This window comes from Ischnura elegans, chromosome 4 (genome assembly GCF_921293095.1).
Source record: "Ischnura elegans chromosome 4, ioIscEleg1.1, whole genome shotgun sequence".
In the NCBI taxonomy this organism is placed as follows: domain Eukaryota; kingdom Metazoa; phylum Arthropoda; class Insecta; order Odonata; family Coenagrionidae; genus Ischnura; species Ischnura elegans.
Window position 1 is genome coordinate 126,679,722 of NC_060249.1, and position 17,195 is coordinate 126,696,916.

The window sequence follows — 17,195 nt, forward strand, 5'->3', positions numbered from 1 at the left end:
CCTCCTCGGCAGGCCACAGTATTACGGCCTTTGGGCCATAGCTACCGCCGAACTTGTGGCCTTTCGCTCACAGTAGAATCGCTCAAGGCAATACGTATGTCTCGAGGCCATAGTTATGGTCAATTTCGACTTATGGCCCTGCCATACGATTAGTGGAATAACCCTGCAGCAATTATGGCCGTGGTTGCGCACTGTTCCACATGAAATGACTGGGCTTGAAGAATAAAATACCAGGTGAAATCTAAGAGAATTTTATTCCCTCATGATGAAATCCACACCTTACAAGCATTCCTTTATAAAAATACCATAGAACTTAGCGGCGGAAGTTTTATTTAGCAAGTTACATAAGGTAAGTATTATAAAAGCACAATTTTTTCTTTTCCTCTTGGCTTCTGAAAACAATGTACACAACACGCATTTGCACAGTTTCTTTTTAAGATACACGCCAATTCCATCTGAATATTACGCTTACATTAGAGACCTAAAAGTGAGTTTTTTCAGCATTAAGGTGGCACTTTTTAGAGTCCATACAATTACAACAAGTACCAAAATAGCGGCACAAATTTAAAATCTTTAAGGCATACTGCACAAAATTTGTAGTCTTGCTGATAGACAATGAAACTTAGATGCCTATCAAAACAAGACCATGAAAATGCAGTGTTGTATTACGTTTTTTTAGTATAATGATAATATATTTACTCCAAAGCAGTCTTTGTGCCACAGGACTAGCCTTCAATTTCCATTTCGCAACTAGCTACACCAAATTATGAAATGTAATGCAGATTACTACCCTTTTTTGGATAGGCATAAACTCCAATTAATAGCACCATTTTGAAATCAGGTAACTTCCCAATAGAATAACAAGTGTTACATGATGATAAAACCAACATTCAAATGATGTATTTACATTCAATGAAAATAAAATCCTAACACGTATAAAAATCAAAATTTTCATATAATAACTAGAGAAGATATCCCTCAGATGTATGTTTTCAATAAATTCCAAACATAGCATATCCATTTTGAGTACACATGGACAACACGTCAATAAATTTCCATTTATCTAGAATTAAACACTGTGGGACACTTGAGGTTTAAAAGAAATCCGTCTCCAAAGGTAATTATGAGAGGAAGTGAAAACGAATCACCAGAAAACAATGAAAAGGGGAAAAGGGGAGTAACAGATTTGAAACACTCACAGAGAGCAATAGTAGCAGATATATCTTAAAATTCTTGATTTGTTCCCATTCTCAGTCGCAATAGCAGGCAACAAATAAGATAACCCATGGTAATGTTCTCATTCAGAGTTTAACAAAGAGCAATTATTATTTGTTGGCCATTCTCGTTCACCATCAACATAAAATATATAACAAAATCAGACAAATGTTTCAAAAGGCCACAGTCCATATTGTGGGGACGATGGACAGGCACTGTAGAAAATAAGAGATTGCAAGACCCACAAACAGGAGCTATATCAATTGAAATTCAATGTTCTTTTGTTATGGTCACAAATAAATGCAGTTCAACCATATTAACTAGTCAACACTCACAGAATCATTCTCCAGCAGTCAAAATGTCTTTAATCATCAGTCGTGTAACAAAATAAATATCCATCTCCTAAATTTAAAAAAGAGCACCAAAGTTTCCTGTTCACAACCATACCATTTCTCATCACAATTCTCATCTATGACGCACCCTTCAGACTGGAGGTGGCCCATCAGGATATGTGAGCATTGGCTCAAAGCTTCGTGCAAAGTTGTTTGCCAGGGCACACGAATAATCCTCCTCCGCATTAGGAACCAGCGACGCCACACCAACAAGCAGCAGCATGAGAGCCGCCTGGATGGGCAACGATGCCCTCAGCACCCGTCCAAGGAACCGATAGCTTCTGGAGAGAATGGTGCGATCCTCATCCTCCTCACCTCCAGGGCCACTGCAAATCGAGCAAGCGAACAAGGTAAGGCAAGCCCCTGCAGAGATGCCCCCAACTCCCCTCTTGAGGAAGCAGCCACACTCACGGCAAAACCAAAAGAATATTTTCTCCAACCATCAATAGTATTTTTCTATTAAAAGAATGGCTTTTCACTAGAACTCAGTCAAGCAAAAATTCATTTCAAAAGTCAAGCAAACATGATGCATTATCCTTATACCATACAACTAACATTTCAAATATCAGTCAATGCATGCCAATCTAATTTAAAGAAGACAAAGAAATGAGAAAAGGAAAATAATGGCAAACAGAAAACAATCTTAAGACATGGATCTTCCAGACGAGTCCAAGAAAAGTAAACAGATACACAGCTATTCAAAGCTCTCAAATCCTAATATTCTCCAAGCAGTGTACACTATAAACACATCATGACTAGTACTTCTCTTCTAACACAAGGGCGTACCCAGAATGAAAACTAGGAGGGTCAAGCCATGGTTGTTCAAGTTGTAGGTAAGATTTAAGCATGGAAAGGGTGAATGAAATCAACATTTTAAGGAAACTGTAACAGCTCTTCATTAGTTTTTAAAATTATTTGCTTGAAAAAATATGATTTTCCTTAAAGACATTTGCAATTTTTGCTTCTGGGGGGGGGGGGGGGCGGGGGGGTCCTCGCCGGGTACGCCCATGTTTTAGCATCCAATTTAATGCTGAGAAACATGCATAAAATGGGGACGTGAATAAGCAAATAATGAATCTTAACTTTGTGAGGTGTCACAAGGAGTAGACTGTCAACAGTCGGTGATAAAATGAAACAAGTTTACATGAAATGATAAAATTAGTTGCTTCCATTGATTATTAAGTTCAATAGGTCATTCACATCAAGTATTCAAGCTAACTGGATTAATACATCTCATTATACACTAAAAATTAAGTTTTAATTAATACTGAAAAAAGGGAAGAATTTATAATATTTTATTAAGAATCAATAATTTTAAAAATGAGGTAAGTAACACTACAAACCATGCACATAATCACCGAGTAACATGCAAGTACAAGCATTGGGGGAGAAAGCTGACAGCAAATAATTAACAGTAGAGTGAGCATGAGTAGAAGTAAGACACTAAATATCCAAATGTCAAATCTGCAAAAATTTATGAATATTAAATTTACTTGCAAACGGTACCAATGCTAATCCTCACTTAAAAATTATAATAATAATAATATTTACTTTGTGTGCTGCTGTTCTGGAGGGATGGTACCTTGAAGTTGTGTTCGGCCAGGTGCTTGATCCAGAAGCTGGCAGAGAGAGGATAAAATGGTGAATACACAAAAAATACGACTGCTAATTCGTGAAAGAATGCAACATTGAGAAATAAAAGGTGCTCAGAGATAATATCATTTAAATAAAAACAAATCTCTGCCATCAAGCAAGATATAAAACCATGCATTTACGTAATTCGCACAACCAGCGCAGCTTCAACTACAACATTGCAAGAAGACCTGATGTGCATTCTACTTAATGAAGAAATTTCTTCACCTCTCCTTCTAGAGAAATCATGGCCAAATCATTACCTTAAGTTAAGCCTTGGAAAGAACCCATCAATGCCACTTCAAAAAAATAGGATGACAATTTAAAAAATTCCAAAGGATCAGATATAGATGTACGCATGATTTGTTTTAAGGATAGGTTTACATATACCTAAATTAAAGTCACGTCAGTTCAATTATGTAATGAGTAAATTTCAATTTTCTGCTCTCACTCCATTATTAAATTGAAGACTGATTTTCTATGGTTTCAATTGGCTTTTACCATTTCCAATTCAAACCAGTAAAGTATGGTATGCCTTGAGGACAGATTCAAGGGGCAACCTGAAAAACCCCTCCTCCTTGCCGCTAACGCCAGCTAATCTAGTTCACGGCCAACTAATTGTGAACCAACAAAAGTTGTCCCTACAACTGTTCCTTCTTTCCCCAACTAAGTATCTGTGGCAGCAATGGTATAAATGTCCAACAAAAAACTGCCCCCTCCCACCCATTCCTCCCTTTCCCTGATGAGCTATGTCAAAGACAAGCAATTCAGCTGATCAGACATTTCCACCCAAAAAAGCACTCTTATATACAGTGTAATAAGAATGTAGCATTGGTTTCATCAGAGGCAAACTTTCCCTTTCTCCAAAATCAACATTTTTTAATCTCCTCTAGCATTCTCCAGCCCACGTGAATTTAGGAAATAAAAAAATAGAGAAAACTGTAACATCATCAAGTGCAACTTCAAAATGAATGGCACAGCAAAGAATGTACTCGAGGTGTTTGCACACTGATAGTAAAAATAAAATCAAGAGCTCTTCAGAATTATGCCCCAAGATATATATCAAGAGAGGACAGCACTTACCTGCATCATACTTGAGCCTTGTTAAATATTTCATCATGAAATATGATTTCAACTACTTTTTGAACTTAATTTTAACACTATCATAAGATCAAAAGCACCTTATTCATTAAAAAAGCTGTAGTAAGGACTGCCATTTTACATTGCCTTATACATTTAGATTATAGCCCAAAATAATTTTAACAAAAATTGATGGCACTATGTTGACTTGAGAAATGCAGTATTTAAAATCGCATACAAGAAATTCATCATTTGGAAACTCTAAGGGTTACAAGTTCATTAATAAATTTTAAAAAACACTTCTTATTGACCAATGCCCATTAATTTCTATCAAAGGCATACCAACTTTCCTTTCAGTTGAACCCTGCATACCTAATTGAATCATCTCATAATTTCTAGTTTTCCCACAGGAGCTTCTAAAGTTAAAAGGAGAGAACTTATACATACTGAAGTCCATTTTCAAATTCAATACCTTTTGAATGCATTGACAGGCTTAGCTCCACCACATAATTCCTTTATAGGTCCTCCACCAAAAACACATTCCCCAAATATTCTGTCGTATTCACCAAAATACATACCTACTCGTAGCTGGCCCTCATTTTTCAGAAATTGGAAATTCATGTTTTCCTCAAGCCTCATAAAGGCATGAATGAAGTTAACATTCACTAGTTAAAATTTGGTTACTTCAAAATAACGCAAACCCATGCCCAAAGGGCCCTAAATTTATTGCAAAATAATCCACTATGAAGTGCACTTTATACACATTTGCATGTATTGACGCCAAGATGCATTATAATTAGGGATGGTCGGATCGGATTCCTCGGATCCAAATATCCATGTATATTGGATTCCCTTCATCGGATACATCGGATCCAAAGTCGCGGAAGACATCGGATCTGGATCCGAAATTTTAAACAATGGCTTCCGTGAATGCAACACCCCATAAGGCCACTGGTCAGTGGTTCATCCGAAGATTTTTCCTATTTTCATATCCAAACCCAAGCGTAACAATTTAGGTCCTGAGCATGTAAAGATGTTTTTAAAAAACAACTTTAAAGCCTATAAAAATGATTTTTAATTTATAAAAATATTATAATGCGTATCTAAAAAGCATTCCTTTGATTGTATGCACGCAGAATAAAGTTGTATACATAATTACTTCGTTTAATAGCAGGAATTCGGATTTGAAAATACCCAATCCGAAAGATCCGGCTCCGAAAATCAAGGATCTGATCCAAATCCGGATCCAAAAAAAATCCTGGATCCATCCATCCCTAATTATAATTAAATAACTCAGCACCTAGTCTTAGCAACATGATATTAATTCAACCAGATCTCAAGGCAAATGATTTCAATTTGATAGCATAGGAGGGACACTGAGAAAACCATTTTGCTATGAAATGAAATGATGTAGCTGTTACAAGTTCCTGGCACATGCGCGCAAATGTGCAGAACGCTGGGTTGATGGGGGCAAAGTGACCACTGTAGTTTGGAGGGGAAGGCTTAAGTTTTCTTCCACACCAAGCCTCAAGAAGGCAGAGTTGTTAGGGTGGGCAATCCAAGAGGGATCATTTAGAGCTATTTCTCTTATGGGATCGAATTCCACATGGTTGGCAGCAAGTACAAGTGTTCCCCATGGGGTCCCAAAAGAGAATTATCCCTTCCACCTCTCTCTCCCAGCAGCGAATCCACATAGACTCTCCCAGGCTGAGAACAGGTTTTCAAGCAGGCGCCACCAATTATTATTAAGAGCTCTACCCTAATGATATCTACTACTGCCAAAATCTATTGCCATTCAATAAGGGAAGTTTGCAACATGTGGGTCTCCTGGATCACTTAAAACTACTTTTCTCAAGCAGACTAATTAGATACAATAAGACTTCCATTGTTCTTCATTGAGAGATACCTTCTACGAAACATATGAGTACCTAATATGAGTTGATAGATTTTATGAAGCTGGGACAATACCAAATACTTCAGCCGAAGGGTGTAGCATCCAGGAAAGGGGGTGAGGCATTCAAACATCCCCAAATGTTTCGTAGATGAGGTGCATATGAACTAGGCGTATCCCCGACATAAGAACCCCATAGAAACACCTCCAAATAAACCCCACAAATTCTTTCCAACTCCATCCACCAACTTAGGCCCGTATTCTTAGTCGATGCCATGTATCCGTCCCCACATAACAAGAGGCGTTTCTCAGTAAACCCTACATAGGTGGTGGGGGGTGATTTCACCGTAAAGTTCTCTGAAATGACATTGATGATGGCACAGTGCCAATTTTCCACTATGGTTGCATAACGGGACCTAACTAAGAAAAGACTTCTAATAATTTTTGGGCGTATTGTTAGGGCAAAGGCTCAAGGTAAATAAACAACCGGTGTCATCCGCCAGGTCATGTAGGTACATTAATTATCACTTCAAATACTCTCGTATCGAGCCAAAAGAGAACCATTTTGTCTTTAAATTACTTCAAAAGCAGTCTGTTCAAGATAGTGATAAGCATGGGGCAAATATGATTATTGACATGGGAACTTACATCATCATTATCAGTAGCATCATCAAGGTTCGTCATTTGCTTTTACCTTCCGAAGGTACTTAAGTTTATTATGAGGCAAATAGCGGATTGAAAATATGTTTTCTATGGTTATATGTAAACAAAGTATTGGTTTCTCAAAAGTGTACCAAGTACAAAACGCGAAAAATATTAATATCATTATACGACCAATACTCCATTAATTTTTCATCATTAATTAAAAGAGGTCAAGGCAAGAGAAAAAGAAAATCTAAAAAATATTAATATGTATATATTCACAGAAACAAAGTCATATATGCCACTTTATTATACTTCAGCCAATTTTATTATTTATTTCACTTTATGGGTATAATGTGGTAGTCTTATTACCTTTCTGCTGTGTTTCTATAAATTTTAAAATAGTTTGTGTTAGCTCCTCTCCCTTAATATGCAATATAGTGTAGATTCTTTAATTGAATTGATCAGCAGACAGAAAATGGCCGTCATGTTTTTGTGGGGTGTAGGGCTGGTTCAGGTACCCTACATCAAGTAGGACCCGTTTAGTTCCAAAAATGGCCATATGTAGGGATTGATGTGGCATATTTAGGGCTAGATCGGTTCATGTAGGGGCTGATGAAGTATCCAGGGTCGGTTGGGCCTACACGGTCCAATAAGAATACGGGCCTTATCCCTAATTCAACAATTCCTCCCCCAGAGCCCCTTCCAGATAACTCAATGCTCACCTCTTGAGAGAGCCGTGACAATCCCTGAGCTCCCAGAGTGCTCACACCCGCAATGCCAAGTTCTGATGGGTCCCTGCCAAGCACAGCACCAAGTTTGAGGACATACACACGACAGATTCGACGCAGGGACTGGAGGCGAAGTCTCAGATTGGTCAGTCTTTCCCACGCTGTGTGCCTGCCTGATGCCTCTGGAGGTAATTCAGCAGAACTTTGGGCAGGACTCTGCTTAAGCAAGTGGTCAGCAGCCTCTTGAAGGGACAACACCCTAGGCTCACATTTCTCCAAGTCAGCCAAAAGTTCCTGTGAAAGTGCACAAGTGACAAGCTCTTTGGTGACGATGAGATGAACAATTTTTCATTTATCTATAAGGTTCATACTTGTAAACAAAATTTTATTGCTCTTTAGCATGTGGACATTTATAAGTCCATCAGTCTCTCCAATAAAGGTTTGATATCTATCACCTTACATCTGAACTTCAATATTTGGTTTTTCAAGAGAATGGATGCAAAAAGAGAGCATGTACATGAAAAGTTATAACATAGGCAATTGTTACCCGAGTATCTACCAGTAGAATAAATACAAATGTAATCAAAACCTTTTACATGAAATGGTGATCATACAGGACTATTCTATTGAAGTCGTACAACTTAATATCCTTAAAAAGTTTTAGAGCTACCACATAAGTTAACTCTGTTATCAGAGGCAAAATGAGTTTGGTGTATTGCAGATACAGAAAAATTTTAAAATCCAATTCTAAAACAGAAATTATTCAAGTGATACAAAAAAAGTTTTATTTTTGCATCATAATTTTGGCCGCCCTAAACATGGATCCAGCAGTAGAATTGAGAAACAGGATGCGTCGACGGCCAGGTTATTCTGCACCACCACTCAATCATTTATTTCAAATCATATAATAGTACTTAATGAAATAATAAGATAGGTAGTGTGTACTTTACTTATGTGAAAAAGGCTGGTATGTTTGAATGTTATTATAAAGACTTATTTCCTTGAGAAAGAAAACAGTATTGCGTATTTAATTAGTGGGGTGGTCTCCTTGAAGGGATTGAAGGTCTCCCCTTATAATAAATCGTCTCCGCACATACCCTACCTTTACAATACTACTTTATTATATTTAATATAGAACCAGGTTACAGAGTGAATAATATACTGATAGAAGGGATTAAAGTGCATTTAGAGACTAAAAAATGGGAGAAAGTAAGTCAAATGGATTCCATATGGAAATATCAGCAATAGAGAAAGCAGAGATTCATCAAACTAAAATATAAAGCTATAATAACTAGGGATGGTCGGATCGGATACCTCGGATCCAAATATCCTCGGATATTACTCTTCACTGGATACTTCGGATCCAAATTTGCTGAACACATCGGATCTGGATCCGAAATTTTCAATTAATACTTCAGTAAATGTTACTTCAGTAAGAACTTTGATCCTCTCTTCGCATGCACCGTTGCACTGCGATGCTTGTCTTACTCAAGAATAATTTTGTTTATAAGCTCTCGTAGTGGTTAAGTTACAGAATTTCCTCCGTGGAAAATTTTGAGGCCAAATAAGACAGGCACATAGTGTGACTCTTCCCAAGCATGCATTGGAGGAATCTTGGTGCCATAGGATAATAACCGCGTCAAAAGTAACTACAATACAGATTTCAAAAAATCACCCTCCACCCTCCATCAGCCTGTTCCTCTGATATTTTTTGCTTTCCGAGACTATGCAGACCATAAATAATCATCTTCGAAGGAAAATATCAAGTCACACAAGAACAATCAATCATTGTTAATCAATCATCAAAAAGAACCTGGATAGCTTAGTGGTATGTTTCATCCCCACCCCACCTCACCCACTGACCTTTTTCGTCCTACCTGCTTCAAGTCTCCGTTTCTGGAGGACAAATGCTAGGTGAGTGACTTTCTGGGTTCTTTCCGAAGATGTCTCGATAGTTTTCCACATTTTGGATGACATGCACAAGGTTCAAAAAAGAATGAAACCAAACGCGTTGGATTTCTTACATATTTAAGTTTTTTAAGGCCTTAAGTTTTTTAGTTACAATAAGACTATACCAATATGCGACACTGTCCAAACAGCACAATTTTCAAAGAAACAAGCGTGGCATCAGCACCATCAAACAAGAAGTGGACTGGAAGCGCCAACTGCTTATATCACGTAGCTCGCCCGGCTGTCCGGCTTCGCTTTGAAGGTAACGACATCACAAAAGCTGACATGTTTGTCCTTGACTCCCTCATTCATCACCTCGTAGCTTGAAAGACGGAGGGAGCGCACTCCCTCCCCTCCACCTCTCCTTTACATGCTTCTGCTGCCCACCCCTTCCTCTAGCTGAGTGGTCGCCTCGTTGCTCCCACACCTCATCGCACGTGACGTTAATGTTGTTTTAAACACTGTTAATTGTGTTGCAGATTGCACAGTAGCAATTTAATTTAATGATATACCGATAAAAACGTCTTTCATCATGCAGAAATATTTTTATTGACTTAAAGAGAACCATGTGCATGCACTGTGACGTGAAACTATCGCGAGGAAGTGCAAAATTCACCTCACGGCAACTGAAGCATTTGCGGGCGAAACAAAAGTCAGTATGCGATGAGAAAATGACAAAATTCAGAGGGAATGCGCGTGAGGAAAATTTGAATTCAGTCATTGGTTTATCTGAAGATTTTTCCTATTTTCATTTCCAAACACTTCTTTAAAATTATGCTTGAGACCGTTAACAGTTTACATCCTGGCGAGTAAAGATGTGTTTTTTAAAAATAACTTGAAAGCTTAAAAAGATGATTTTTAATTAATAAAATATTAAAATGTGTAATAAAATCTAAAAAGCATTCATTTTATTGTATTTACCCACAAGAAACTTGAATAATGACTTTGTTTTATAGCAGGAATTTGAAAATGCATTTGGATCCGAACATATCCAAAGATCCAGTTCCAAAAATCAAGGATCCAATCCCAATCTGAATCCAAAATAATCCTGGATCCATCAATCCCTGATAACAACACAATTTTCTAGGAGTAAAAATACATCTTTTTGTAGGCAGACATGGTTGAGGGAATGTCAAGCAACAAGCAGCTTTAGCACTACCCTTTCCCATGAAATTGGGGGCATTTCATAGTTCCCAAGATATAAAAAATACATATTTGAGTTGATTTATTGAGCTTTTGGATCAACAAAGAAGGGAAAAAATTTCCTAGAAAGTTATAATTTTCACATTTTCCCTTTAAACATAGTAATTTTGGCTTGCCTAACCTACATATTACCAAAATAAGTATAAATATCAAGCATAATCTTTTTTCTGTGACACTTGAAAGTGTAACACTAATCTATATGCTCTAGGATAATTTCTACCTTCTCATACAACCCACTGAAATGTATTAATGCCTCACTCAGAATTTGCAAACAATAATTTTCAATCATTTTTGCAAGGGTCTTGTAGTCACACTTACGCCCAAAGAAAAAGTTAATGAGAAAACACAATAATTAACACAGAGTAGTAAATTTATGTATGATAAATAAAATAAACTCTTTGTAAACAATTAGCAGAGTGGCATTCTGATGTATGTCTGTATGAGCATGAGAATGGAGCCACGTGGATCATGAAAATTCAATTCATACATACCTTGAACCTATTATACTTGTCCTCAATGATGTTGAGGTCTTCGGTAAGATCTACAGGTTCAGTCTGCCTTATGCTGTTTTCAGTCTTCTCAAGCCAGTTTACTAATTCATCAATTGTTTGGTGAAATTCATGGTTCTACAAAACCAAAGAAAAATTATTGAAATACAAATCACCCTTTGAAAGCCAACTGTGACCATGAGAACAAAAGAGAAAATTGTTTTCACTCCTATAATGGCAAATTAAATGAGTTCATTTTCAAAATGAATTATGCAGCATGGCTAAGAAAAATTTTCTGTTCCGCACCAAAATTTTTTTAACCTTCTCTCTGCACTGAATCGATCACTTCCATTCAGTGTATGACATGCAGCAGAGGAAGTTCCAACAATCTTCCTTAAATAAACTATGCCCACCCAATACATACAAAGCCAACAGACTGCACTCTTAGAACTTATCTCTCTGAACTGTAAGAATACAGGTGCATTTGGAGCTAGATAGCACTTGTAAAATTGTTTTAACTTCATTATTTTCAAGTAGAAAATGGCCAAATTATTTCTCTGACTCTCATTCTATACAGCTCACATGCATGAAAATATAAATAAAATCACTAACTGTATTAATGGTACAATATATGCTGTACTGTGCTTACCACATGTAAGTATAATTATGGTCAATAACACGTGGTTAATTTCCTACGAGTGGATGTGTACATGTAAATATAATTTCAGAATTATGTAGGCACAAGTTTTAAGAACATTAAAGAACATAAAAAAGTTTGAACTAATGGCCGAAACAATTATTTCAAAAATGCCAACCTATAAATGGTTAACAAAATGTTAGTGGGTACGACAGTCCTAGCACATATGTGCATCTATAATTACCATAATTATGAAATATGACTAATTATAAGCATACATAGCTTGCTACCAACCTCCATCAGAGCTGTCTGAAGCTTTGTTTGCCATCGCCCGGCAGCCTGACAAACACATTCCCACCTCTTGTTGGTTGCTTCAAGGCGACTGCGCAACTCATTGGCCTTGGAAGTGTCCTCCGTGTGGTCAGCCAGATGCTTCCCCACAATATTCAAGGACACCACTATGTTGTTGTGACTATCTAGATTCATCAAGAATTCCTATTCACCAAAGAAAACGATTAAGCTTTAAATAGTGAGAAGGTTCTCACAGCAATTAGGAGTTAAGCTGATACCAAAAACACAGATGAAAGTAAGCTATGAAACAAATTACATGCCAACGAAGGCATTAATTTGCATATGTACTTAAGGTTTCCTCAGAGGGCTGCAGAGGTAAACGTACATACATTAGTCACCAAGAGACCAATGCATGCAAGCCAGCTCAAGGATAATTAGCAGAACACCACCCAGAATAATATTTCAGACAACCCGATGTCCGATGAGTCAATAAATTTTGTCAACCCACAAGTTCATAGTGATGAGGCCACAATCCAGTCTGGAATTGCCAAGTAGTTTATGCCTGAATATCGATGGCTAAGCTCTAACAATTCACACATCTCAAATTCAGCCGGTTTTAAATAGGCATCTTAAACAAAGAGTAATAACATTAAAAAAGTAAAATACAAGCAAAAAACAACTCTTTGTTTGCAAATGAATGCTTCTTTTTCAATTATATGAACTTTTGGTTTTTAATTTCAGCATGCAAGTAACAAATGTTAATAGTTTTTTTTCTCTCCTCAAAATCTGCCATTTTTGAGAAACGTGTAGTTAGAACTTAGACATCGATATGCTAGTTCAATTTCCAAGTCTATTGAATGCCTGAAGTCACTACGTTTCTTGTTAAGAGTGTGTATATATTTCCTCAGTAAATTTTTGATACCAGATTTAACATTCTTCGAGACATCCATGGTACTTGTTTACTGCCTCAAATTTATCTTTCTCTAAGCTGAGATGGCAAGCAAAACGACAGGAGGAAGTAGAGAAAGCCCAGTGGGGGAGTGTTTGAAGGGCTTAAGCATTAGAAATCCCTAACACAAGAAAACAGCAAACAAGGGAAATCAAAACAAACTCTTAATGGATAATAAATGTGCTGGATGAGGAAATAGCTCATCTCAGGCTGACCCACCAACATTCAGACTAGAGGGGCCAGCTTCCCTGGGCCACCTCACATTTGCAGGCTTTATGTTGGGGCTGTTCACAGCATCCACCCAGTAATTGAATACAGGACCCTTGGACAACAGTTTAACGCTCTACCCACAAAGCTAACAGTGTTAGCCAAGATTTAGGGCTAAAGTTAAAAAATTCAGGTTTTGCTATCATTGTTTATGTAGGAGCTGAGGTGGATGTTCAAGTCCGAGACGAGGTAGACAGCGCATAGAAAGCAATTTTAAAATGTAGAAGGATGATAGCAAAAGATATGGGAAATGCAGCTCACTAACCCTGTGATCTTGTATGGCATCTTCCAGCAGCTCAATGTTGGTAGGCACAGGGTCCAGGGCACTGAGGGTGCCTTCTGCAAATTCTAGCCACTTCTCTAGCCTCCAGAGGTCATTGTCCAACTGCTGCCAGTTCTTCTTGGAACACAGTGGACACGTCAAGCGAGTTCGATCACTGCAAAAAATAAAACATTTCTCTTATAAGTCACTGCCTTATACCTGGCCATACTAAAAATGAAACAAATTAAACAAAAAATTTTGGAACTTGAATGAAATGGCTTTATGCAATCATGCCATTAAGTAATATAACTCATAAATTATGCAGGAAGCTATAACTAAGAAATATAAATTAAATTGTAACTTAAAGCTTGCACCTGGTATGGTATAAATTGTGGAAGTATCAAATTGTCTTTCATTCCCAATAAAGACAAAACCAAACTAAATTCAAGTCAAGTGAAGTTAAGGAAAAAACTAGCCCACTTTTTCAAAACACAGGTCAAAGTTTTGAAGAAGTGGTTGATTTGGGAGTGGTGTTTAGTAAAATACGTGCGCATAACTACTTAATAGGATGTTTTATTGACAGCAAATACAAATAGGTGGTAACACCTCTAAATTTAACTATTCAATTGCTATATTTCTCTAAACGAAGTACATACCTTTTCTGAAAAATTTCCAGGGAAAACTAAGAGTAATTATCAATACATATCTAAGTTTTGATCTCCACACATTGCTGCCAGGATTTGAGTTATGGTATAGAAGGCTATTGGCAATGAATTTTATCAATTATAAAATGTTGAGTCAATTGAGTTGATGTAAAAAATGGCTCTCAACTGGGTTGAGAAAGATCAGCTCAGCTTTTAAATTCCTGATAAGTATAAGAGTTTGGAGATGGGGACCAACAGCTCAAATGCTATGAGTCATGAGGAAAGATAAGAAAAGGCAGTTTAAAAAGAAACCTGGAATCAGCCTCGGCCTGCTCTGAATGAAAAGCAACCATGCCTTTCCATGCCACCAAAAGGATGTGTGTAGTGCTCCACAGTGCTACATATTGCCCAACGCATTGAGAGGAAATCAAGCTACATCTCACTCAAGCACAGTCACCACCAGGAATTGACCTTGAGACTATGAGATGGAAAGCCTGCACTCCAACCAAACCAACTCCATCCCCTGCATTTGTAGGTTTAATATACATACATGCATGGATGTGTGCATCACTACCTTACAAGTACATATCCAACTGTAACGCAATATCTTACACTGCAAGAAGTCCACTGTAGGTTAGAGTATTACTTAAAGTGGATTCAATATGTTTCTTAAATTAAGAAAGACAATTTGAGAGCAATTATCTCCTTGTAGTGGCAGAGAACAAAAAGAGAAGCCTCAACGGAGAGAAGGCAGAGAGCATGTAAAATGAGCAAGCATGTAAAATGAGCAAGCATGCAAAATGGCAAGGAGGCAAGTGGAGTGTAATTGGATAGGTGCATTAGTATGAACCATGCTAGAGAGTGAATCATAAATGGAAAGAGGCAAGGCAAGCCCTCCGATGAAACGTCATGGAAGATAAATGAGCTGATATTAATACATACTAACTAAGAAAGCAACGTAAATGCAAGTGACATAAGTGAGCACAATTGCATTACAACTTGATCAAATTGTTCAAAGGTGATACAAGGAAAATCAAGACCACTGAATACTATGACATGGCTTATGATAAAAATACCACTTAACTGTTCACAGATAAACATGTATGAATCAGCATTCCACAGCCTGTGGAAGAAGTTAGTAGCGTGTTAGACAATTTTTGATTTGGTTAATGAGCATTTTACACAGGTCACAAACAAGTAGCTGGGCCTTCATTCTAAATTACTTAAGCCAATAAGAAATGCTTAATTCAAGCATCACAGCCATGACTGTGCTCATGCAAAAAAGTATCAATACCTCTTCAGGACTTATGGCAGTTGAATTAGTTAGGGACAACTGGGATTATTCATAAAATATCTTTTTCAAATTTAATCTTTCAACTACAAATTAGGTGCGCAACTAAGTTCCCGCTGTTTGTCAACAATGGCTGTAGCAGTGATTACTGGTAGATTTTGACGCATCGGAAACGTCAAAAATCAAGCTTAGACATTTGGTAAACAAACTGCTCGACAAAAATGTTGAGTTTTTTTAGCATCATATCTTTGTTGTTGAGTGAAAATGTCCAAGTTTGTGCCAGGATACCGTCATTTGCGGGGAGTGTTTATTTTCTTCTTTTATTCAAAGAAAACAGAGGCTGAAGTGCATCGAGAGCTCTATAAAAGTTTACGGAGATGCTGCTCTAAGTTAAGCAATGTGTCGTGATTGCTTCCGTCACTTAAAACACGGTCATTCCAATGCTGACGTGAAAGAAGACCAAAAACCTTCGAAGACGCTGAATTGGAGGCATTGATCAATGAAGATGAGTACCAAACTCAAGAAGAGCTTGCTTATGCAGTAAAGTTACTCACCAATCAATATCCAAGGGATTGGATGCGTTGGGATTTATGCAAAAGCAAGGAACTTGGATTCCTTATGATTCTAAGTGATTCTACAGCATTACAATGCTCGACCCCACGTTGCAAAACCCATTAAAACCTGCCTATAAACGCTCAAATGGGAAGTCCTGACTCCCGCCCACTGTATTCCCCAGATATTACGCTGTCCGATTATTACTTGTTCTGTTCTATGGTCTGGCTGATCTGCAGTTGCACTCATACGAAGAGACCAAAAAATGGCATGATTCGTGGGTAACCTCAAAAAATGAACACTTTTACCGTTGCGGCATTGGCCTCGGCCACATTGATGGGGAAAAGTTATAGCTACCAATGGACAATACTTTGAATGATTCATTTATAACCATTTTTCCATGATAAAGGTGTATTTTTTGTTAAAAAACAGTGTCAACTTAGTTGTGCACCTGATAATAAAAACAGGATCACACCATGGGTGCTTCACAGAGACAAATTCACATTCTTTTTGAGTAAAATTATTTAAAATATTATTTGATCAGTAATTCTAATGTAACAGTTATAAGTGCAAACTGTCCAGGGATCGAAGGATTCGACAAGTAACTGACAGAAACTTGCTGACCACTTAACAATGGGTTTGAACAGTAACCATTCATTTTCCTAATGTATGACCAAGCTCAAATAGAAAAAATTCTGCTCGTGAGAAACATCCTCCATTGTTCACCACAACAACAATAATAGGTAATAATGATATTGTTTCATGTATTCATAGCTCTAAAGTCTACCCAAGCAATTTGTAAAATGATTCCAAAACAACTGGTTACCATAAAAGCCATTTTGTGGCAGTCCAACTCCAGCACAGTTTTAAGCTCTTTCTTATATATGTATAATGCTTGGAGAAAAACATCCCATAGCACGTAAACCTCCGTGGAGCAAAGTCCTCTCATGGGAAGTCACGCAAGCAACCATCCATTAAACCAATCAAATAGTATTACTCATAACAAAAAATACAGGATATGATCAAAAAGTTGTAGGACTGAATTTTTTCATTGAACTGATCTCTACAAGTCCTTAGT

General features: G+C 37.4%; 1 protein-coding gene across 1 annotated transcript in view; it reads right to left on the reverse strand.

Moving 5' to 3' along the window:
- Window positions 1-235: 235 nt before the first annotated feature.
- The window catches only part of LOC124158024, a 104,287-nt gene continuing 87,327 nt past the window's right edge, over window positions 236-17,195 (reverse strand). The window contains exons 26-32 of the mRNA XM_046533170.1: window positions 15,359-15,397; window positions 13,634-13,805; window positions 12,156-12,356; window positions 11,228-11,362; window positions 7,578-7,877; window positions 3,159-3,226; window positions 236-1,933 (exon numbers count right to left, since the gene is read on the reverse strand). Of these exons, the coding sequence (XP_046389126.1) occupies window positions 1,699-1,933; window positions 3,159-3,226; window positions 7,578-7,877; window positions 11,228-11,362; window positions 12,156-12,356; window positions 13,634-13,805; window positions 15,359-15,397 (1,150 nt within the window). The 3' untranslated portion in view covers window positions 236-1,698. The remainder of the gene's footprint in view (window positions 1,934-3,158; window positions 3,227-7,577; window positions 7,878-11,227; window positions 11,363-12,155; window positions 12,357-13,633; window positions 13,806-15,358; window positions 15,398-17,195) is intronic.